This window comes from Curcuma longa, chromosome 1 (genome assembly GCF_044706935.1).
Source record: "Curcuma longa cultivar G26 ecotype Majalengka, Jawa Barat chromosome 1, ITB_CL_G26_1.1, whole genome shotgun sequence".
NCBI classification, from domain to species: domain Eukaryota; kingdom Viridiplantae; phylum Streptophyta; class Magnoliopsida; order Zingiberales; family Zingiberaceae; genus Curcuma; species Curcuma longa.
The window spans coordinates 8,354,608-8,379,493 of NC_133861.1; the positions used below are offsets into that span (position 1 = coordinate 8,354,608).

General features: G+C 36.9%; 2 protein-coding genes across 3 annotated transcripts; both read right to left on the reverse strand.

Annotated features, from left to right (window-relative positions):
* Positions 1–856: 856 nt before the first annotated feature.
* Positions 857–9,318, reverse strand: LOC141840108 (BEL1-like homeodomain protein 7). 2 transcript variants are annotated; one of them, XM_074728010.1, is made up of 5 exons: positions 8,696–9,318; positions 6,707–7,633; positions 2,558–2,934; positions 2,413–2,473; positions 857–1,785 (listed from the first exon to the last, which is right to left on the reverse strand). In XM_074728010.1, exons 1-5 carry the CDS (start codon positions 8,708–8,710, stop codon positions 1,156–1,158), a joined length of 2,010 nt encoding a protein of 669 aa, XP_074584111.1. In that variant the 5' UTR covers positions 8,711–9,318; the 3' UTR covers positions 857–1,155. The 2 variants fall into 2 exon arrangements, with proteins under 2 accessions (XP_074584111.1, XP_074584117.1); XM_074728016.1 differs by lacking the exon at positions 8,696–9,318 and adding an exon at positions 8,108–8,248.
* Positions 9,319–19,150: 9,832 nt separating this feature from the next.
* LOC141823600 (pentatricopeptide repeat-containing protein At5g08510-like) lies at positions 19,151–23,719 on the reverse strand. Its single transcript, XM_074710892.1, has 2 exons — positions 23,641–23,719; positions 19,151–21,204 (listed from the first exon to the last, which is right to left on the reverse strand). The coding sequence occupies exons 1-2, from the start codon at positions 23,717–23,719 to the stop codon at positions 19,547–19,549; spliced, it is 1,737 nt and encodes a 578-aa protein (XP_074566993.1). The 3' UTR covers positions 19,151–19,546.
* Between the last annotated feature and the right edge of the window lie 1,167 nt (positions 23,720–24,886).

The following is a 24,886-nucleotide window of genomic DNA, read 5'->3' on the forward strand; positions in this document are numbered from 1 at the left end:
TTATGCAAGAGCAAATTGAGGCATTCTAGCACATTTGTTGATCAGTCGCCGCAATCGACTCCACTATAGCCCTTTCGTTGTTACAATCTTAATCTTTATCTCACGTGACCAACAATAATCACCTTTTTTTTTGTTGATAATTCAGGTATCTAGGCCTTTGGTCCAGTTAGTCACGAAGGTGAGCGCTTTCCCCTTGTTCGTCCACTGAGTAAATCCAAAAGCGCAATGGTTCTTCACCCATTAGTCAATTTTGTCTAGGTTTTTTAGTATTGCAGATGTAATTGCCCTGCATGGAAATTGAACCGTAGCTATCGGAGAGACTGTTGGACATCTTCCTGTTGCACCGTGTCAGGCACAACCAACAAATTGATACGAACCTATCTCACATGACCACCAATCTTAGTCATCCTTGTGCATCTAGAAACCCAACTACCCCTTCTCAATTTCTCTTCCATAGTTACAAGTGTTAATGATCAATCACCTTACTGCAGCAAAAGGTAGAATTTTCTGGCTAACATGATTTGGGAGCTTTTTGCTCATAAAAGCTCAAAATATTAGCTTATGCAATGTTCTTTGTCACATGTTTGAGGAATCGAATCATCACCTGTTCTTTAACAGTGTAGACTCGGCAACCAATATTCATTCCTTGGCGCCAAGTTCTCAGAACTCCAGCACTCGTATGGAAAAGTTGTTTCAGCGCTGGAGTTCTTCGGTATTATGGTCCTTGTGATCTGCTTCGTTGATCGCTGATCTCGGCCGAACCATGGTGAGTTCCAATTTCAGTTTCGTTTCTGAAAAATAAATAAATAAATAAGCCCATGAAAAAGGTATTCGACATTACAAAATGCATTTGGCCTGATTAAATTGTGTAAAGTTATACAGCAAAAAAATTAATGTCATTTACAATACACGAGAACAGTTTCAAGCCCTCCAAGACATCCATGAGTCAAGAAGTATTATACAACACAATTGGTAATTCTTTACATGAATGCTTCTTTCTTTACAACAAACTGCCCTATAATTTTACCAAGTAGCCACTTCTTTATGTTACATTGTATACTATGATCAACTTAGTTTCTCCTGTAAAATTGCATCTTAGAACAAATTATTCTGGTTTAGAGCTTCAAATAGTAGTCATACCATATGTAAATGAATCTAAGAGACAAAATCATGCAGCAAATGCGTCGATCCAAATCTTTGCTGCCGATCCCCTACATTCGCATAGTCATAGTCAGCAGTTTCTGGCCCAGCTGGAGTGGCATCATAAACATCGTTTCCTGTCACTGCAAGAAAGGTTTGATGGTTGTCTGCCATAGGAAGGCCTAAATCGCACTGCTGAAGCCCCAGTGTGAGAGACACCCCACTGTTTCCGTACTGACTTAACTCAGCCATCTGATACGCGAAAAACCTCTCACTTCGGTCTGCGCTGTTAAGAGCATCTTGTAAAAAGTTGGTATCTTCTCCAACTGGCCTTTGATTACTGATCTTTAAATTCATATTCGAGACTTGGATAGTTGATTCATTTTGAAAAGCAGCAGCTGACCCTGCCATCTCAATGGCTGGAATAATACAAGGTTCACTTATCTGGCTTGTCTGGCATCTTGCAGCAGCTGCATTTTGTAGTTCTTCATGGTCCTCGGAGGATTGAACATCTTCTTTTCGTTTTGCGGGATTTTCTGAAGAAGAGTTCGAGTCAATCTCGATGTCACCAAACTCTTCTTTGTACATGTCTTCAATCATGGGCTTCCAAAGGCGAACTCGTGCATTGATGAACCAGTTTGAAACCTGGAGAAAGTAAAAAGAAAAAGAAAAAATTTATAATTCAAAGAATTCTAGTAGTCTAAGATGTTTAATCTGAAGATTCAGCTGAAACCAATAGCACATTAGTGCCTGCAAATTCACAAATAAAAGAAATAATGCATAGTATAGAATCACCAAAGTGATCGGCAACAGGAAGCATAAACAAGACTGATCCTACAAAGCTATTGCTTTATGATAAATAGAGAATTAAGTGGAATAGTGTTTAAATGAGTTGAGAAAGAAACTAAGGGTGGACAAAAATGGGAATCAGAGGATGAAAATAATTAGATGTTTTTGCCATTGGTAGGCATTCAATGAATATGTTGGCTCACCGGTAATCATTATCATTTTCATCGAGCCAAGTTGCATTTCTCCTAATTATTTGGAGTCAACTTCACGGATTTTACCCTTCCAATGAACTTAAAGGAGTGCTATATCATTAGTAAAATTCAAATCAATTGATTCTTTTTTACTAATTTCGCTAAAAATAATTTTGGCCTTGTTATATTTCTTGGTTCTTGGGCCTTCTACTCTAATCGGTTGAACTATTTAACTCTTAAATATATTGGCCATCATGACTCACCAGCAATACTCTTAAAAAAAACTCAATACCTGACTTCTTGACAAGCCTGTCTGTCTTGCAAGCATTAGCTTCTCAGAATCCTTTGGGTAACTGCCAAACAGATTATAACTTAACTATTAGAATATCATTGTATCTACAAATGAACCAGGAAAAAGATAAAATCTTTTAGCTCACGGGTGAAGGAAGTGCTCAAATAACCAAGCACGAAGAATTGAGACAGACGACTCAGGCAAACCCCTTTGTGGTCTCCAGGCATGTGGTTGCATCATGCCAAATTGCTGCATCGCTCTCTGTTGCCTTAACTGCTGATCTATGTGGCGAAGCCGAGATAACCCACCACTCATACTACTTGAGTTATCTGCTTCTCCAAGGCTTTTCCTTACAAGTTGAACTTGGCCACTGATGGCATCTCTCAAGCAGCGAAAACGACGAGAAATTGTTAAAAGGGCAAGTGACGTGTATGGCTTGGCAGCTCCACAACCAGCTATAGTGTCAAAGTAAGATACTATTATCTGCATCTGATGGTAATACTGTTTATATCTTCTGTCAACCTACAATGGAAGGAATAAAACATGGGTAAAATAAAGAGAATGGGAATGTTGTCAAATCATAATAGAAACACATAAATTCATCTTCTGGCAAGCATCCAATCAGGGAAGCAAGTCTTAAAATCTCACAGATGCAATGAAATCACAGCGTGATAATGTCTATCAATATAAGCACCTCAATTTTTTGCTACTTAGACTATCTATCAGGAGAAATCTTAACATTTTTTTATTTGTTTCTACCGAGATGAAGTTTAGCCTTTGTCAGTTATACAATCACACTGTTTAATTATGAGTACATGGTCCTGTTCCTTTATTAACCTGACAAGAAAGAAGCAAGATATTAATTCTTCTATAATTCGAACACCTCCAACTGAGAACTTTAGTGCTATGTAAGCAACTAATATACAGACTAACGAACACAAATAAAGCTTAAAACCTTGAATCCTTCCATTGGTAGTATGATTTTTCTAGCTAGCCAAATGGCCAATGATTTAAGTACTTTGGTTTGCATCAATTCAATCTAAAATAGTAGATTCATTGCACCATAAACATTTGATAATGCAACCCAATTTAGAGGTCTCTACAAGCTATTGGATTCATAAATTTGATTCTTCTTCACGCTGAGTCATCCTTATGGGTTATTTATCCAAAAATAAACCAAGGAATAAGATCATTACATCTGGTCAAACTAGTTTATTCCTGACTTTTGTTCACTTTTATTCTTACACAGATTAGGATTTCACAATCTTTCACTGGCTCTTTTACCAAAGACATAACACCTTGTGAATTGAATTATGAGCTTTCTCTCCCATTTTGTGCTAATCCTCACAGGAAAGCTTTGCATTATGATGGTTTCCTCAGCAAAGTTGAGCTACAAGCAATGTTGAGATCATTCTTCTAAATCTTTTGCTAAGATATATTTTTTGCATCATTTTTAAGTTTTTCAAGTTTACAGTTGGAACCACAAGAAAGGCCTTCTGGAAATTTTCTTCTGTGAAAATTTTCTTCACTCATATAGTCTGGTGAAGCTGTTAATTACATTCAAACAAAGTTGGTTAAAAAGAAGAATTTTTATGAAAGATCAATCAGATAGCCCACTTCACTACTAAAAGGACAGTTAGCAATTAGCATCACATCCTTTGGGTCCAAATAAATCGAGCATAGACTTGCTAAATTTTGGGATTTGATTACACTTAATATCTATTGATATAGAGAGTAGAGACAAGACAGGTTGATTAGGTCAAATGGATATTTTCCATCAACAGTTCGGCATTGACCCACAGTTAGAAACTAGGTATTCAGCATAATTGTACAGCAAGACTAAGTTCCCAGTGGAAGAAAAACTGTTGATCAACTCCTACTAACAAAATCTCCGACAGTGATGAATTAGACAAGCATAGGGACAAAGCAGTTATTTCACGTTTAAATTACTTCCAGAAGTATGATTGTAGCTTTGTACCTTTCAGACTTCTATGACCAGGTGCCTGTGAATTCAGACTTCTATGACCAGGTGCCTGTGAATTGGGCCTAATCCAACCAAAAATGAGTAGCCGCTTCAAAGAAGGTCGCATACTTCATATGCGTACATCAAGGGCCTCCACACTTGTCAATTTGGAAGTAAAGTGGGGCCTAGTGGCCCATGGAAGTGTGGCAAATACCAATTAATCCAAAATGAATAAATTGTTGGGGTGGAGCCATCTTCTTCATATATGGATAGCAATGGCCTCCATTCCATGTGTGATTAATGCAGACATGGTGTGTTACTTACCAACAATCCCCTCTCCACGCCTAACATGATATAAAAGTGCAAATGGAATTTCACTTATCATATAAATGTTGTTGGGATTGTCACCCCACTAGTCATGCAGGTGCCGCTTAACATGACATCAATTTTGTATGGCCAAAATCCCCAAAGGCCACCACATGAGGGGAACACTTTCTTTATATATATGTTGGAAAAGTGAATGAAAAATAGATGAAATTGACTCCAATATGAAAGGGGGAATAGTCTCATATTAGAAGTTTCATGGAAATAAGGCTGGTTTATATTGAATCACAACTTGAAGATGTTGTGAATATGAATGGACTAGAGGCTCTCTTTGTGTGAGCACCCACAAGATGTGTGTGCAAATCTAAGGCCTAGATTGTACTAAACCTAGTTAACTCATGTGCGAGTACAACTTGCACATGTCGAATGTCAAACCAATCGAGACCAAAATTACCAATGTAGCACAACTTGTGTTTTGCCACTCGGTTTAATTTTCTACTGCCTCAAATTTGAAACAGGCACAATGATAACCACTGCTTGAAATGACATGTCATTAATCGAGCGTCAACTATTGCTTGGATATGCCAGCCAACAGAGGTTTAATGGCGATTAATGGTCATTCCTCAAATTAATTGTAGAGGATTAATGGTGATAGATTTCGAGCCTATAATTGAGGCTCTTCCTTGGCAGATGAGATAATTTGAAATATATAATCCATCAGCGAGCAACTTTTCCACATGTTCTTTTTTGGCCATCCCGATCCACCTCTGTTTCTCTATTTTTTCTCCACATTCCTAGTGATAGCGTTCGGGTATAGTATTTAGTTTGCCATGAACCGGTGCTTGGTTGCTAACATGATCGAGCTATTGTATGCTAGAAAACAAACATCCATTGAACCTCTAAACCTCGTCGTAGAGGGGATAAATTTTTTGTGTTCATCAAAAGCCTCGACTGTGCTCAACAAAGCTTGGACTCGGGCTCCAAGTCGGCCTTACAACCTCGGCCTCTCAAGGCATTCAGTAGGTTAGCTACTGATACCTTGACTTAGCCTCTCGAGTTATCGTGTAGCTTGACCATCCGAGTCACACTGTAACTTGGTCATTCGAGTCACACTTCAACTCAGTTTCTTGAGTTCCCTAACTCAGTATTCTCTCAAGCTCCCCATGCCTCAGCTGTCTCTTGAGCTCCTGACTCAGTTGTCTCCCAAGTTCCCTGAAATTAGCAGTCTCCTAAGCTCCCTGACTTAGCTGTCTCCTGAGCTCCCTGACTCAAGCACCCCGACTCAACCTAAGTGCCTATGCGACTCAACTTCTTGAGCTTTCTAGTTGGAGCCCGTGTTGTCAAGATCCCTACTCTATTGGTAGACAAGATAAGTTTGTTATTTGAATTATGTATTTTATTTGTAATTTTATATTTGCTCAGTCCAACAGTATATGTATACGAACGACCCCTGCACATGTTCATTTAAGCACTAATATGGGTATGGGACCTAACCAACCAAAATGAGCAAACATAACAAGAAACATTTTAATTGGTGTAAATAAAATCTCAATAAAAATGGAGAACTAAAATGTTCCAAGTCCAACTGTATCTATTGATGTAGACAAATAACTTTAGTTAATGGAATAAAATTGATTTGAATGCTTCTGGTGGCATAGCCTTATCAAGACCTCAATAGAAGGATAAGACGTCAATAACCGATCCCAAATCCTTGAGAAAAAAAATAGTTACGGTGATGATAATTATAGTGTACTCTTTGTACCAAATAAATTTTATGGGTTGGAATTCAGTTGTATACTATTTCTCATAGGCTTCAAATTATACTCCCTCAAAATCTAAAGCACCACCTCACTCGAAAAGGTAGTGATGACAAGAAACAGATCAAACTCATTCCTGCCAATCAATATCTAGTTAAAAATGGTTCTACAGTAAGTACAACATAATTTCAGTAATGAAAAATGATAAAACAATAATGAAAGAATAAGAAAAGGAAAGTAAGTGGTGTACCTCATCCAGCATCCCTAATAACATTGTGACCTTGTTCTGAAGGTCCTGTTTTTCAGAAGGTGAGAGCTCGCAAGAGGAAGTAGTGGCAGCCTCTTGAGGGTTTGATGTCTTCCCTTCAGTCTTCAATCCCCCACCAGCATCCTTAGCTGCAGTGGGATTAGAAGTATGACCACCTTGGCTTTTGTCTGTTTTCTTTAAAGCCTTCCCAACGTTAACAACTTCATCAAGTAATTCTTGTGCTGCTTTGAGATATTTGGAATTTGGGATCATTGTTGTAAGAACTGGGTGCTCATAGGACAAGGAACTACCATGCATATGTTTGTTTTGAAACGTTTCCTGGCTTAAAGAGACATTTCCAGAAGCTGACTGATGAGAACCTATATGAGAGAGATCTGAGCTAGCAAGCTGGTACTGAATTGAAGGAACTGGCATTTGTGTGCTAAGGCTAAGTGATAAGCCCTGATTTTGCACCAATGCTACATTCGACTGTTGCAAAGACAAGCTCTGTCCGTGTAGAATGCCCAACTGTGTCCGCATACGAGGATCCTCAGCATTAAGTAGATCATCTGAGCCATTTATAGAGCCATCGACTGTCTGCATAAATAACATCTCATTTCTCCCATCCTTCCAAGTATTATAAGTATGGTTGCCAAGACGAGAGTTGAGCATATCAGTATTTGCCCCAGTAATCCCTTGTGAAAAGATGGTAGTGGCAACAGGAAGCTCATGATGGCTCTGCTGCGTTTGAGTATTGCCAGCTAATGCATCTGTAAATGAGGAATGTGAGAAGCTAAGATATGTCATGGTGCCAGGAACCAATGATTCAGAATATGGAGCATTCCCTGGTACACTGGGGATATGATTTGAAGCAGTTCCACTCTGATCATCAGATATTGAATAGAAAGTAGGCATCTCTTCCTCCCTTGACTACAAACAACACAGTCAGGTCATTGCAGTACTTTGACTAGAAAATAGCAACTGGCTTTATTCATAAGAATCTCGACAAACAGTTATACTGACACAACAAATAGTAGAAGACTAACAATAAGGAAAAGAAAAATTGATGAACCAGGATAGGGGATCCACATGCTACTATGCTAGTCTGTAGGAAAAATAAATCGAGTAGTTACAGACTGAAACCAGATTTGTCTTAGCACCAGTCCCAGATTATGAAGGCCAATTAAGATGCTTCGCATAATGTCCAAAACCTAGGCAATGACAGAATCATATCATATAATTCAAACTAACAAGTAAGGGCATAGATTTCTTCCGAACGGCACAATAAGTAGTACAAAGGATTGGAAATAATCCAAATATTTGTCCTCTATCAACTGCTTAGTTTCTGGGAGAACAGGACTTGAGTACAACTATCACTAGGGGGAGAAAAGAGTAAAGTTGCACCTATTAAAGCCAAAGCCCACAATCAAACCTCCATGGCACCAAAAACTCCATTAGAACTTGATCACCATCATCAACCGTGTTTGTAAGGCATACCATATTACTCACCTATTTTTATCCGGCTTACGACCGGACAGGTTTCCACCAAAACTTAAGAGTTAACAAAACAAACGAAAGGGTCGAAGAGTAGAGGTAAAAGGATCTTTAGCCAAAAAATCATATTTGGATGAGGGAGTCAGGGAGAAAAGGGCATAGAAAAAAAAAACTCAATCTTGCAAAGAAGGAATGAAGGTTTCTCAGAGTGGAACTTTCTTTTGGAAGCTAAAGAAAAGGAAGGAAACATGTAAAAGACCCTGGTGAAACAACCTTCCAAGGTTCTTTTAAAATTAGCCAGAAAGGCAAATTAGATAGAGACGGATACAGAAAGGGAGACAAAAGAAGAAGAACTGAGATGGTCTTGATGTTGATCCGAAGAACCATGAAAAGCGTCAATACAAAAAATTAAATACGTCCTTGTTGAAGAAGAAAGATATGAATAGAAATGATAGAGAAAGCAGCGGCAGCGGCACGAGGGAAAGCAGTGTACAGTACCTGAGAAGAGGGCATGGCATGAGGGGAAAAGAAATAGGGGATGGCCGGCGGTTGCTGCTGCGGTCCGCGCGCCTCGTGGAAAGCACAAATTCACAGCCGTCGGCCGAGAATGATCCTCGCAATCCGGAGACAAACCGATCCCAAGACCTCAATCCGAAGGACACAAAACTCCCCCGTCCCTGCCCACCCTTTACAAACAATATTATACCTCTCTAATACACTCCGCCCACCCTCATCAGCATCCCCAATTGCCAATATTAAAATCTCCAAGTCTTCAAATCCCCCCTTTTTTTTTTCCTTCTCTCTCTCTGTCCTCAGAATACCACAGCCATGCCTAAAAATTCTATCTTGCACGTGAGTATGCTTCTCTCTCCCTCAGCCCGATGGTAAATGACAAACCTTTTCCCCTATTCCTCTTCCTACCGTGTGCTCTATCTCTTTATCTGCAAGTCTCAGAGCAGCCGAGGAGGTTCCTTGCTATTGCTTCTTAGGAGTTGGTGCTGAGGATTGTTAAGGTGTTCTATCTCCTAACCACCAGTTGGTAGACCTAAAACCTGCTCTTTAAAACTCTCAAGCATCAATTGTCCATCTCTCTGATCTTAATCCTAATCTCTCTCTTTCATTCATTTCTAAGCATGGGGACGATGCTGACATCTCACAGCCCAAACCACACAAATCCTGAAGCTACTTTACCACTATCCCGTGCAGTAGATGGTGTGCCACTGCCTGATTGAGAATAATGACAGCATTAACGCCATTTCTTACAATCTTGTGGTACTTTCTCCCCACCACTATAATCTTCCTTTGTGCTGGTCCCCTCTTTTGATTGCATGGGCTATGACAAGCGTTGATTACATTTCACCCGCTGCCCCAAATCCACATTTTTTTAATCAGCCATGTTCTTGTTTGTTTATGATATTATACAGTAGCCGCCTGTCGCGTTCGTATTTTAATGCGGCTGTTGAGTGTTAGATCCCGGCAGCTGATCATTGCTTTTAGGTGATTTGTTGAATTTCTGTTTGTCGTCTCAAACGACCTCAAATAGACACAACACAGGGATTTTGAGTACTCCAAATGGGTGTAATAATAAAATTGATTCCAAATATGAGATTTACTAGTTAATAAGCTCGAATTTTAGTGAATACTATTTTGATATTTATAACAATTTTGAATTAAGTAATTTTACAAATAGGATACTTTTTTTTACGATAAAAAAAATGAGTTATGATCATCTCAAAATTATGTATTGGGCCAATAATATTGATATTTCAAGTAAAATAAAATGAAGTGGTGATAATTATTATTGATGTGGAAGAAAAGTAGTGGTCCACGTAGTAGATCCTTGACTCAGTCAGTAAAGGATTCGAGTGATATGATCCGAACTCGATCAACACAGACCCCTTATGAGGTGTCGATTTCGACTGGTCAAACTAAGTCAATCCGATCATATCAGTCACCTCAGCTCGACCATATACCTCTCCCGAAAAGTCTTTCCAATAAGACCCACCTCTCTCAAGGAGTCTTTCCAATAAAGCATACCGGTTGAGGAATCTTTTTGATAAAGACATCTCTTTGAAGACCTATCTCGCGAGGAATCTCCCCTATAAAGGCATCTCTTCTGAGGTTTACTTCTCTCGATAAGTCTTCCCAACAAGGTCAATCTCTCAAGGTGTCTTTCCGATAAAGGCACCTTTCTCGAGGCCTACCTGAGTCTTCCAGATAAAAGCATCTCTTGCAAAGCCTATCTCTCGAGAAGTCTTCCCGATAAAGATACCTATCTCGAGGAGTCTTCCCAATAAAGTTTATCTCTCCTGAGGAGTCTGTCTAATAGGGTCTATCTATCCTAAAGAGTCTTCCCATCAAAGTCTATCTCTCAAGGAGTCTTCTAAACAAAGGCACCTCTCACGAGGAGTCTTTTCAATTGGGATATAATAAAAGTTTCACATTAAAAATACATGGAAAAGATCATGAATTTATAAGATGAAAGATAGGTTGAGCCCAATAACAAAATCATAAGGGTTTAGACTCAAAGTGGACAATATCATACCACTGTAGAAATATTTTGATTCCATCGGTAACCATGAGGGCTTAGATCTAAAGTGGACAATATCATCATGAGGGCTTAGACCCAAAGTGGACAATATCATACCATTGTGGAGATATTTTGATTCCATCAGTATTAACATTCTCAATAAAAACTCTCTCTCAAAGAGTCTTTCCAACAAGGCCTACCTGTCGAGGAGTCTTCCCGATAAAGACACCTCTCCCAAGCAGTCTTTCCAACAAGGTGCACCTCTACTAAGGAGTGTTCCCAACAAGGCTTATCTCTCGAACCTATGGAGGAGTCTTTTCAATAAAAGCACCTCTCCCGAGATCTACCTCTCAAGGAGTCTTCCTGATAAAAGCACCTCTCTCGAGGAGTCTTCCAACGAGGCCTATCACTCCCAAGAAGTCTTCCAACAAAACCTACCCCTCTCAAGGAGTCTTCCCAATAAAGGTTGACCTCTCGATTTCCCGAACAGTTTGACCTACCAACCTCTTCAGTCAACCACTTCATCTCAACCCTGTCGATCTCCTCAACTCGACCCTACCAACCTCCTTAGCTCAGCCATGCCTGAACCCTTCAGTTGATGCCTAAGCCCTTCAACCAACCTTGCCTAAGCCTTTTAACTCAGCTCTATCGACCTCTTCAGCTTAGGCACCGAACGTGAGAAAAGTAAAGTGATGAGACCTCACTTTTTACCTGAACATGGGACAACATGGTCAATGGAATAGGATGATAGAACCTACAGAGTATGACGATATGACATCCCTCATGGCAAATGTGAGATGATAAAGTCAAAGAGATGTGGGATGATGTGGCCCTCGAGACATGGTGATGTGACATCCCACACCCCGGACATGGATTGGCAGGGTCAACAATACATGAGATGACATGACCCTTAGAGTATGGTGATAGGTCACCCTATACCTATACGGAACTTCTTATTAATTTAATGAATTATATTAAAATATAATTGAATGAAGGGTAATATAGTAAATATAAAACATCTGTCAAAACATGGAACACATGGGCATCATCTGCTCACTCCAGGGAGAATGTGTAAAAGCAAGCCCACTCTTGTGGGCGGAAGTATGCACGCATTTTATCTCCCAATATTTCCCTTTCATCTACTATTCTTCTTCTCCTCTAAAAATCTTACTTAAACGTCAAAGTGATCGAACCTAGGTCCGCTTAAGCCTTCATTCTAACCCTCTTCAAATCTTGCAGGGATCAAGCCAACCCCCTTTTCCTCCATATCCTTAGAGACCAGTTAACTTGTAAGACAACTCGCCAATGGCTCACCCTACCAAGTCTCAGGCAGGAATAATTTGTTGGAATTACAATCAAAATTATACATTGAAAATACATAGAGAAGATCATGAGTTTATAAGATGATAAATATATCCATTAGTATAAGGTCTTTTGGATAAAGTCTAAAAATAAAATCATAAAAGCTGAAGTTTAAAGTGGACAATATTATATTATTGTGGAGATGTATTGATTTCATCAGGCAGTCTTGACGGATCAAGAGGATCGGGCATCGAGACAAAGAGAGTCTGGTGGGTTAAGAGATTGGACGTCAAGCTGAACTTAATTAGAGTATGGTGATCCTTCATTTGTACGTTGATTTCATCGGTTCTAACATAATTACCTATGAGTTTTTTTATTATTTTCGATGAAAGATAAAACATTTAAGACATTGACTATTGGGCGAGGAGACTCTTACACTTTCAAATTTATCTGATAAGCGAACAAGGGGAAAGATTACCCCATTGTAAAATATTTTCCTCTATTAAGATAAAAATTTGAGATGTATGAGCGAACAGGGGGAAGGTCGTTCACTTTGCAGGATGTTTTCCTCCATTTGGATAAAAAATCTATGAGGTTAACTGTTGGACGAGGAGTCGCTCGCACTTTCGAATTTATTCGATGGGCGAATAAGGGAAAGGTCACCCTCCTTCAAGACTAATTGAACCCAAGACTAAAATATCTTAATTATTAAAAAAATACATGAATCTCATATATTACTCGAGAGGGAGTAGAATAGGATCTAGGTAAGTAACTACAAAATGATTGAATTTTATGATTAATTTACTGAGATTAAAGATATAAAGGGGAGAAAGAAAGTGACACACTTGATGAAGTAATTTTATAACCACTTTTCTCATCTCCTTCTTTCTGTCGAGTAATGTGATCACGCTGTACTAATACGTTTGACATAATTTTTTTTATTAATCTAAATATTTAATTAGTTAAAGCAATTAATCTTGAAGGTAATTTATTAGATTTCACGAGAATTTTTCATCGATCATCAAAATAAATCTAAGAAATACAAATGGATCATAACGGATAGACCAACATCACAAGTGATTCAAACATCATAGACATATAAAGTATCTTGCGTGAAAATCAAACTCTCATTATTAATCCAAGTCGAGATAGGTCAATTTGTTAAAAATTCATCATATGGTAGGGTGGGGCGGGTCAACCTGCTATCGTGGCAAATTAAAAAATCTCTAATCCAACTGAACTCAAGGTGAGTTGTTTGGGGTTAAGTGGGTCAACCCCGTGCGCGATCGATCCACGCCGTCCACGCCCGATCGCGATCAACAGCAGCCGTCCAAAAATCACGATTGCACAGTGTTTCTCCTCGGACCTTCGCCGCTTCCCGGCGTTCGTTCATCGCCGTCCGACCACCGATTGCCGCCGGACCGGACCCGTTGGAACCGCAACTCACCGGCGGTCCGGTGGGTGCCGGAGTCCGGCCCCGATTCGGCCGAAATCCGGCGAAATCGGCCACCAGTGCGTCTGCTCTGTTTCGGCCGGAACGTTGGTGGATGTGTGCGCCGTCGAGTTTCGCTTCCAACGAGCCCGGGATGGTGGCCGGCGATGACCGGACGGTGACGAACGACGGCGATGAACGCGGAGAGGTCCGACGATCGCGCAGCGGAGTCGCACGGGGGCGTCGGGCAGGATATCAGAGCTATATATATATATATATATATATATATATATATATATATATATATATATATATATATATATAATATTGAAAATTTTAAATTTAGTTGCTGATTGAGTACGTTAAGCTCACGAACTCATTAAATTTTTTACTTTTATTATAAATTTTAAAAGAAAAAAATTCTCAATCTGCATATCAATCCACGTGGGTTGAGGTTCCAAACGGGTTAACTCACCTAGATCCATCTTAAAATGATTGATAAAATATCAATCATATCCAATTAAATTATTTGATGAAATAGATCAATCTAAAAGACCAAATCTAAATTGACGATTCTATTAATTATTCATTGTATAAGAGTTTCATTCTATCTCTTACAATCACATCAAATCCCGAGGGACATGCTTGACACAACATTAAAACATTGTAATGTGTAACAAGTATGTAACTTTTTTTATCATTGATAGTCTTTTCATCTTCTTTTGGGATCTAAGGAGTATAACTTTTATGCGACCTTTTATGGTGAGAGATGTCGAGATATGATCATGTGGGGCCTCCTATGATAGTGTTAATTATTTTTTAAAGATATATGCATATATATTTTTTAAAGGTTTCAAAATATGAAAAAGGAAGAACATGGAGAAACTATAGTTCCATATCTAATAGTATTTAAAGGGCAATTTAAAATTTAAATATTTGTTCTTGTGTAAAATTATTGTTGATAAAGAAAAAAAGTAGCAAAGCCACTATGTTTTGCACATCATAGAGTTATTTATCCAACGGGCTTCTTTCTAGAGCTAAACATTGAGCACACTCTCGAAGGCAAATTCTAGTGATCATATTTTTAATTCGAGTGGATCATAATTCTCCCCTTGGTATTGCAAGTGGTATGAGACCAAACAATCACCTCATATTTTAGAAGAAATTTACTAGATCCTAATTGCACATGATTGGTGGCCAAAAAGGGTGCACTCGAGACAATGAAAGTGGTTTACACACACAATCCCCTCGAGCCAAAAGAGGAAGATACTCGAGAGTTGGCCGGACCACAAAGCTAAGGTAGAATGAGGATTTAGTGTGTTCAATGTACATCCTCAACTCCATATTGGATGACATGCTTAACACTTGCTTTTCAATATGTTAGAGAAAACAATTGAATTTACATTAAGGAATATTTTAACATCAAATGATGTTTTATATGTTAACAATATAAGAAGGAATTTAGTAGTGTTTGGTAAGTTTCTCTCAAAGGGATGATGCATATTGGCATTGGCAAAGACTATTTGTGCAAGGAATTACTCATGCTTAACACTAAAGTCAATCGTTCTAGTTGCGTGATTGATGTGTTTAATTGATGCATTGGTAGATTATGACATATTGATTAATTTTAAGAAAATGCATGACATGATGTAGGAGCTAATTCTTAGTTTTAATAAAAATATTAATTTTAATTCAAGTACTTTATGAACCACATGTGAAAAATAAAAATTACTAGAAAATCAGTAAAAAGAAATAATAATTTATAAGACTTAATGCAATAGATATGCGATTTGCATGTTGGGAAGGTGTTCTAGATATCATTATCAAACTATCCCCAAAGTCTAGCATCTTTCGAGAAATACTTCCAAATTTTCAACGTAAAAATTGCATTTTGATATCAAAAGGCACCTCATTTTTTTTTCTTTATATTTTTTGGTAGAAGGATCATGTGAAAAATATATTTCATAAATTTAATTTCAGTTGCTATAATTAGTAAATCATTCGATGCAATTCTTTGAAAGGAAACTATTTGCTAATGAATGAGATTGGTTCATTCATAACCATAAAAGACAGACCCCACAATACATTTAACTAGTGAGCAAATCAATTGTTGTAAGGAAATATTTAACTAGGATAAGTTGGTCACTAAGTGCTACACAAAAAGGAAGGCATCCACTTGATTGGCAATTATGATTTCTTAGCTAGAATTATTTTTATTAGAATTGTGTTGGCATAGTGTCGAAACCACTAAAATGATTCTATAGGTTAGTTTGATAGAGTACTACGATAAAGTCTAAAGACGGAGCAAATTAAGACGCTCGAGTAGGTGAGTTAGAATAATTGGAATAATGAACTAGTGAATCAAATTGTCTAAGTTGTTGCATGATTCTTGCTAGTACTCCCGACATGATAAAAAATGAAATTATAGAGATTGCAACCAATCATGGATGTCAATGAAGAGAAGAATGTTCAATATATTATTGTTGGGGGAATGCCATTTGATCTGAAAAGTACAGATGATTGAAGTAAACTAGTTGCAATTGAAGGCAATTGATGAATATATTATTGTTGGGGGAAGGCCATTTGATCTGAAAAGTACAGATGATTGAAGTAAACTAGTTGCAATTGAAGGCAATTGATGTGCAGATATAGTCCTTTTCAATGTTTTTCGGAATCCAACCTTATTAATTATATATATATATATATATATATATATATATATATATATATATATATATATATATATATACCTGTTCCCGCCGCCGTATCACTGTCCAGCCACCGTCGGCCACCGGACTGGGCCCGATCGACGGCCAACTCGTCGGCGCACCGACCGGCACCGGATTCAGGCCGGATTGTTTCCGGCCACAATCCGGCTGAAATCCAGTGCCGATCGGTGCGCCGGCGAGTGGCGCGTTGATCGAGTCCGGTCCGGCGGTGGCCGGACGGCGAGGCGACAGCGGCGACAATGGCTGGGGGTCGAGGGCGTGTTTACTGTGCATTCCCAGTTTTGGACGGTCCGATGGGCTCGTGATCGCGTGATGGACGGTGATCCCGCTGTCGGGCACGGGCGCGTAGGAAACCAGCGCGCAGCAGAGCATTTCTGTATATATATATATATATAAAAGAAAGCATGTGGTCAATTGAAGAAAGCTCATAAGACAAAAGCCAAACGCCACTGTTCAACTTGCATGATATTGAATTGATAAAATTATTTGTGATCAACTGTAATTTTTTGATTTATTTCATGAATAGATAGTCATGGAGTTAATCATATGTGAGACCGCTGCAGATTTTACCGAAGAGTTGATAAAATTATTAGTTGGATGGTTTAATGAACTGGTCAAATTGATTGATCCACACACGTACCTTTATGCTTTTTATAAATATCAAAGTAAATTAATTGTAGCAAAATAAATATCAAAGACAGACATCTAAACACGTACCTGACATGAACAATTAATTAATATTTTAGAGGAGACAGGCAAAAACTGCTTAGAATTAAAGCCTGCAGTAGAAAGAACTTTGGAAAATTTGAAAATAAAATTTTGGTTTTGATGGAAGAAAAAATAAGATAGAATTTAATATTATATTGGAGAATTATTAGATTGTATTTTATAAATAAATAAATAAATAGAGTGTAAAAGGTATATATATATATATAAATATATGTAACTCAATAGAAAAACAACTCTAGATTTTAAATTAGTTATATCTTAATAACCATTTAGTGGCATTTGATGTCACCTACTGGCTATGAACACAAGTGTAAATTTCTGCATTTGTTGTTGATACCTTAACAACTATTTAGTAGCATTTATAGAGTGATTTGATGGTGTCTACAATATCTAATGACTTCTAGATAACCATTTAGTAGCACTTGGACTACAAACACAAATTTTATTTATTTATTTTTAATTCTGAATTAGTTACACGTTAAAAACTACTTAATGCAACTTAATAATTATTTGATCATTTTAGACAATCATTTAATAATACCAAAAAATTAGGGAAAAAAGAAAAAAAATTTAATTTGAGATTTACCACAAATTTACCGAAAAAGTGTCCACAAATAAAGCAAAAGGGTGATTGCATGTTAGTCCTGTCTTTTTAAATTGGTTTGCTCTCAATCAGAGGCTTGAAAGCCTTTTTCAATGCTCTTCAACTTCAAAAGTTTGTTCTAAGTTATTAATGAAAATCTGTTCGCCTTCTAGTATTTTTTTTATTGATATTATATTGACTATAACACTGATTCATTTATTACTCAATTAAATTCATAGCTAAGTTAGAACTTTTTTGTTCATAATTCAAAATGTTAAGTATTGTCATTAATGCTTGATAGATATATAGGATAACCACGCAATATATTTAATTATATCAATTAAATTGAATTATTTGTTAACACATGAAATTGTTTATTTTGTCGGTTACTTGTCTTGTCTTTTTTAATTGGTTTGCTCTCAATCAGAGGCTTGAAAGCCTTTTTCAATGCTCTTCAACTTCAAAAGTTTGTTCTAAGTTATTAATGAAAATCTGTTCGCCTTCTAGTATTTTTTTATTGATATTATATTGACTATAACACTGATTCATTTATTACTCAATTAAATTCATAGCTAAGTTAGAACTTTTTTGTTCATAATTCAAAATGTTAAGTATTGTCATTAATGCTTGATAGATATATAGGATAACCATGCAATATATTTAATTATATCAATTAAATTGAATTATTTGTTAACACATGAAATTGTTTAATTTGTCAGTTACTTGTCCCTGTATATATCCCTTTTGTCAGTTATTTGTTAACATTGTATATATGGTCTCTGTATTTAGTCTTAAATTTCTCAATATTTGAAAGGTTCTGAAACAACTCTGTAGGGTCATTTGTATGCTCCTAATTATTTGCTCATGTTATATTTGTGTGATCATAAGTAAATTATAATTTTAACATGCTTGGTTGGGAGTTAGAATCAACGAATCAAAACAATATTAGTTATTATCGCTTAAACTTTACTCCCTAATTGCCATATTGATGATCCCAGTAGGAAATAAGGGAAATTATAGTTGGTGCTAATTCCTCCTAACTCAATTAGTTTGCATGTGCTCTTTTGTCATATAAAAAAAAATTACATTCTACTCCAAATTTCATAATAAAGATGGATAATTAGCTTTCTTTTTGCAAAAATATAAAATGTTGCATATTTGTTATGCTGACAAACAAGAGGTATTGCTTTCCAACTTATATATTTCTAGAGGAGACAAATCAATTACATGAATGACAAACAAGAAATGATCTAAAAATAAAGCATCAATCACCAATCTCAAACAATATATTTGTTATGATGCAAGAAATTTGATAAGTAAACTAAATAAGTATTGGTCAGCACAACTACAAGATCAAATAGGCAATACCAAGCCAGCATCCACTTCTTACTTATGCTTAATCCTAATTGATTGTGTTCTAAAGGATTACAAATGAACCAAAACTTTGATGAACAAACTGATACAATTTGGTATGGGATCACGGAATTTCTAACATATTGAATATTCATTTTCCATTATCATGATCTCAACCTATATTCTTTTGTCAGCTTATTCCAATCTTTAGTATATAGTATAAATACTTGAGGATTCATATCAGAATTTAATTTTTCTTAGATGCACAAATAGTATATTTTCTTCATAATCACGGTACAAGAGAAAATTTGCACTCTTCTTCATTTGAACTTTTTGAAATCTTAAAATCAAGCGAGATTTTTGACAATAAGTGATCTTTTACAGCTTTTATTATAGGAAAATGCGGTGCCCCTACCTTGATCCAGGCTTTCATGAAGGAATTTGAAGTACCTTTGTGCCTTAGTAGAGTAATGCGGCAAGTTAGCTTTAGTAGCTTGACAAGAGACCTTTTTCAATTTTCTCTGAGCTAGCTAGCTTCCCATGATTTCATTGGATGTTTGCTATGTTCCATCAAAAGCTCAAGGACAGCTTCTGAACTTGTTCTTAGAAAGTTCTTCCAAGTAAGATGGTTATTGAACAAGGTCATATGTGTATATTAATATAAGAGAACTGGCACGATCAGCTTTGTGCATCAATGAACTTGCATGTGAGCTTCAATGATTTCCAATATTTCAAGAATCTCCTCAATCTGAGGATGTAAACTATCACCAACAAGAAACTCATAAATCTCACCACTAATTTCAATAGAGCTACAACCTGGTGTTTTCTTCAGTCCCACAGAGTGCATCTCCTTCCTTAGTCTCATAACACCACCCCAATCACCAATTTCTGCATATATGTTTGATAGCATCACTCGAGCCCATGGATCATATGGATCCAATTCAATCAAATTCATTGCAGCAATCTCAGCTAGCTCCACATTGTTGTGAACCTTGCAGACACTTAACAGAATCCCCCATAGAACTGTATTAGGCTTCATGGGCATCTTCAAAATAGTATCATAAGCTTCTCTTAATCTGCCCGCACGGCCTAAAAGATCAATGACACACCCATAATGTTCGATTTTGGGTGCTAAGCCATACATTCCCTCCATACAAGAAAATAACTTAAATCCTAGTTCTACTAATCCTCCGTGAGCACAAGCATTGAGAACACCAACCAGGGTCACATCATCAGGTTTGATCCCCATTTGCATCATCTGTGAAAACAAGCGAAGGGCATGGCCAGCTCTCCCATGCATTGCAAGTCCACATATTGCTGAAGTCCAGGAGTACAAATCTCTTCTAACTGGTTTGCTCTCAAAGACTTGCATAGCCTTTTCAATGCTACCACACTTGGCATACATATCAATTAGGCAATGATCCAAAGATCCATCTGAGTTTAAAATGCTACTTCCTAAATAGGCATGAAGCCAGATACCGGTATTAAGAGCACCTATGCTAGCGCAGGCAGAGAGAATAATTGAAAAGGTGAGCTTGTTGGCCTTCTCACTAGAAAATGTCATCTGACGGAAGAATGCCAATGCCTCTCTACTCCTGCCCAGTTGAGAAAATCCTGATATCAACGTGTTCCATGAAACGACGTCCCTCTCAGTCATCTCAGCAAACAATCTGCATGCAGAATCAACATCACCATGCTTCACATATTGATGCAATAAGGTGTTCGATGATACGATAGTTCTAACAGGCATTTCATCGAACAAACGCTGGCAGATACCTAACTTACCATGGTAACCATAAACCTTGATCAACTCGGTGGTGACAAATGAGTCGACTACAATTCCACTACTGATAATATACCCGTGAATCGTCTCTGCTATAGATAAGCTTCCGGATTGGTGGCACGCGGATATTGCAGTTGAAAGAGCGATAGGGTCTGGGGATAGGCCAGACACGAGCAAAGCTCGGAATATAAGCAGTGTTTTTTCAGGTTGTCCGTCGGTACTGTAGGCCCTGGCCATAGCTGTCCGAGGGACGAGGCCTGGTTGGGGAATTTCATCGTACAGTTGGCGAGAGAGGTGGACGAAGCCGAAAGCAGCGAGCGAGGAGATGAGGGCACTGGAAACGAAGTCATTCGAGAGAAGGCCGAGCTTCCGAACGTGAGAGTGGAGCTTCTGCAGCGTGCGAGGGAAAGGGGAGGCGGCGGCGACGATGACTGATTTGATGAGGCGTACGAGCGAGCGGGGGTCGCGCGGCAAGGGCGCGTCGATCATGCGGCTTGTACTCGGAGGGAAGTCAGAGTAGGCTATTTTTCCTTCCGTGTAAATCTCAATCACAAATCCTGATATATCTAATATTAAAATCAGTATGTAAATATATTAAACGTATGTTTCTGTAAAAAGTGGAAGTGGAATCCATTGTTTAACGATTTCACACAGTTGATTATATGATCATATGTGATGAGATAAATTGAGAAGTTGCAATTAATCATGATGACGGAGAACATTATCTCGACTTCGAGATTTAAATTCTTATCTATTTCTATAATTCTGCTTCATCATAACCAACTCAGTTATGTCCCGGATAAATGTATATTATATCATGCAATTGTGATTCAATATATTATAATTTTAAAATTTATTAAAGTTTTGGAATCTTATGTTAATAGAACTTTGAGATTGATGTTGGTGTCAAGGGGCTCTATAAAATTTCTATTCGATTTTGTAACTTACTCACCAAAATGATATTATAAACCAACAAAGTATCGATAGGTTAGACAAGCCTATTTTATTAGTAGCTCGATTGAGTCAAATAGATTGAATCGGATGATGGAGCCCAACAGATAAAGTTGCATGGGTTTATAAAGGTAGCTAGGGTCCATGAAGTAAGTTTTACTTATTAATCTAATTAAACTAGTTTAATTGAGTCAGTGCCTATTAGGTGGTTGGATGGATCGACGACCTATTAGCTTGGATGACCGATGCATCTTAAACTTTATGAAAAGCCACTTTGCTTTCTCACAATTTTATGCATTTTATTTATTTTTATTTAAATTGGGTCATAATGAACAGAATATTATTCAAAATATTTAGAAAAAAATAAAAAAGAACATCCTAAATTATACAAATCATAAAAGGTGTTTCTTCCGATGTGTTATCCCCATAATACTCTTTATCCAATATTCGTGTAGTAATTACCAATAACTGCTATATATATAACATGACTTAGTAGCTACTATAATATATAATAGCTATTGAATGTTTGCTATAATATTATTTCTTATTTTCAGTGCTATTTAGAGTTGTCAAACGGGTCAACCTATGGCGGGGCGGGCCAACCCATGATGGGTCCATCATATGGCGGGGCGGGGTGGGCCAACCCACCAACTTGACGGGTTAGAAAATCTCCAATCCAACCCAATTCAAGGCGGGCCGCGGGTTAGGAGGGCCAACCCACGAGCCTGTTAAAAAATAAAAAATATTAAAAATTTTAAGTTAAAATTATAATTTAAATTGATTAAGTTGAAAGTTTTAAGTTTGAATTATAAATTTTAAACTTGAATTATAATTTAAATGGATCAAATCCACTAATTCATTAAGTTTTCTACTTTAATTTTAAATTTTAAAATAAATAAATAAACTTTCTCAATCCGCGGGCCAACCCACACGGGTCGCAGGCCTAGGCGGGCTAACTCATCTCAACCCATCTTAAAATGGGTTGATAAATACCCAACTAAATCCGCCTAAATTACTTGGCGGGGCGGGCAAACCCGGCGGGCCTAACCCAACTTGACGGCTATAGTGTTATTGTAGTAGTTATGACTAACTGCTACAATATATAGAAAATATTTTATAATTACTATAATATGTAGAAGTTATTAAGTAGCTGCTATAATTATTTTAAAATAATTTTGATTAATTTAAAATAATTTTAATGAAGCTTGAATAATTTTGACTGAGTTGGTAATGAATATTTTGATATAATAGTATTCAGAATTTGAGATTTAGGATCCAAGATTTAAGATTTAACTATAACATATAGAAATTACTCAATAGTTATCATAATATGTAGAATTGTTATTGGTGCAGTAGAAGCTTTTCGTAGATTACTAAAGGGGAGGTGTGAATAGTGACCTGCAAATAGAATTAACCTTTTTCTCTTACTAACATTTTAGCAAGGATACATTAATTAAAATCAAAATAAAATTATAAAAACTATGAGGCACAAAATGTACTTGGTTACAATCCTCAAGTTGTTACTCCAAGACTATAAAGTTTCAATCACAAGTCTCCTTGTTGGAATTGATCTGGAAAAATCTCGTACAATAGTTGAGCGTAGACTAAAATAAATTGAACTAAAATAAGTAATTTGAATCTATATATTGTTCTTCGAGACTTCAGTCTATTTATAGTTTTTCTTTGATCTGATCATTGTACTAGCGTGACACTTTCGGACGCTAGAAGTTTTTCGACCGGCGCTTAGATTCGTCGAACCCAATCCACTCTAGCAACGGTCTTCCAACGGGTATGAATGACTCCTCGCGATCCAAGCGCCTGGATTCCACTGACGTGGACTCCATCCTCATCCGTTTCGGCAACGGCTCATGCTGACCTGAAATGAGTATCCGAGCACCTAGAATGGTCAACTTCATGTTGACCATTTTTCTCCTATGTTCTTCATTCTGTCTTGGTTGTCTTGCACAGTCTTCCTTCCAGTTTTCGTCCCTCCGATGCACCAAATCCTTTTGGCTTGCTCCCGTGCATTCTTTCTCACTCTGTCGAAGTACTCTTCCGCAGCTCCTGATATCTCAGATGCATCGAGCCCGTCGGCTCTTTTCCCGTGTCATCCTTCTCGCTTGTTTGCATCTTCTACCAAGGTTCACATCTTACGTGTGATCTCCTAAATCTTTGTACACTTAGACACATATATCAAATAAAATCAAGACATAATTTCAAACTCATTTGACCACACATCAAAACTCCACTGGGGTATTACACAGAAGCTACTCGATAGCTACTAAAATATAAAAAATTAATTATTTCATTCAAATCTTAAAACATAATTAGAAACTCTAAACATTATTATATCAAAATATCTTTATCAATTTAATCAAAATTATTTAAACTTTATTAAAATCATTTTAAATCGATTAAAATCACTCAAAAATAATTGTAGCAGCAACTAGATAGCTATTATAACATATAAAAATTACTAAATAGTTACTAGAATATTACAACAGTATTATATTAAGTATTATACATGGTAGCTTATACACATTATAGTAGTTAGTCATAGTTGTTCCAATAATATCAAATCTGGATCAACAGTTAATCCATAATCCATCAACCAATTGCACATAATTCGATTTAATAGGTTTAATTAAATACTAAATTTTATAATCGAGATCAAATCTAATAAATCAAAATAATCAAGATTTTTTTTTTCAAAAATAACTTGTATGTCAAGATATAACTGACAACAGCGCATATTAATATGCTAAAATGATTCTCCTAGCCATAAAAACTAACCCATCCTATAATTTGTTCTTTCTCCACCATTTCAGTTTGTTTTGTTCTTAAGAATCTTTCTCTGCGAAGGCATATATTTAGGCACTTCATTAGTTCCTTGACCTCCTTAAACCTTGAGAGTCCATGAATGCATTGCCTTGTTTCTGCTTTACATTTCTTGAAAAGATCTAGATTTTCTTCAAATGCTATTAAAAACTCCATGTCCATTATTGCCATTTGTTTCTCAACAAAATTGTCAAAAAAAAAAAAGCAAAAAAAAATTGTCAAGAAAGAATAAATGTGTGATTGTTAATTCCAATCTACTAAATGTTAACTTCTTTTAGCCAGAGCCATTAAGTTTTTTACAATATATGCACATATATACATATAAATAAAATAAGATATTCATAGTTATAATTGTTTATTTATTTATTCTTGAAAATTAATTTTTAGTTAATTTATATCCATTTTTCATTTCACTTGTGATTTCAAACCAAACAAAATGAAAAGAATTGGATAAGTTTT

Bases quoted from the DNA above. Each gene is read 5' to 3' on its own strand.
- LOC141840108 (XM_074728010.1), bottom strand. The intron at 2,935-6,706 runs GTACACCACTTA...CTTCCATTGTAG, and splicing joins TATTAGGGATGCTGGATGAG to GTTGACAGAAGATATAAACA. The intron at 1,786-2,412 runs GTATTGAGTTTT...TACTTTCTCCAG, and splicing joins CAGGCTTGTCAAGAAGTCAG to GTTTCAAACTGGTTCATCAA.
- LOC141823600 (XM_074710892.1), bottom strand. From the start codon at position 23,719: ATGCAAACAAGCGAGAAGGATGACACGGGAAAAGAGCCGACGGGCTCG. The intron at 21,205-23,640 runs GTACTTCGACAG...TTTTAATATTAG, and splicing joins ATATCAGGAGCTGCGGAAGA to ATATATCAGGATTTGTGATT.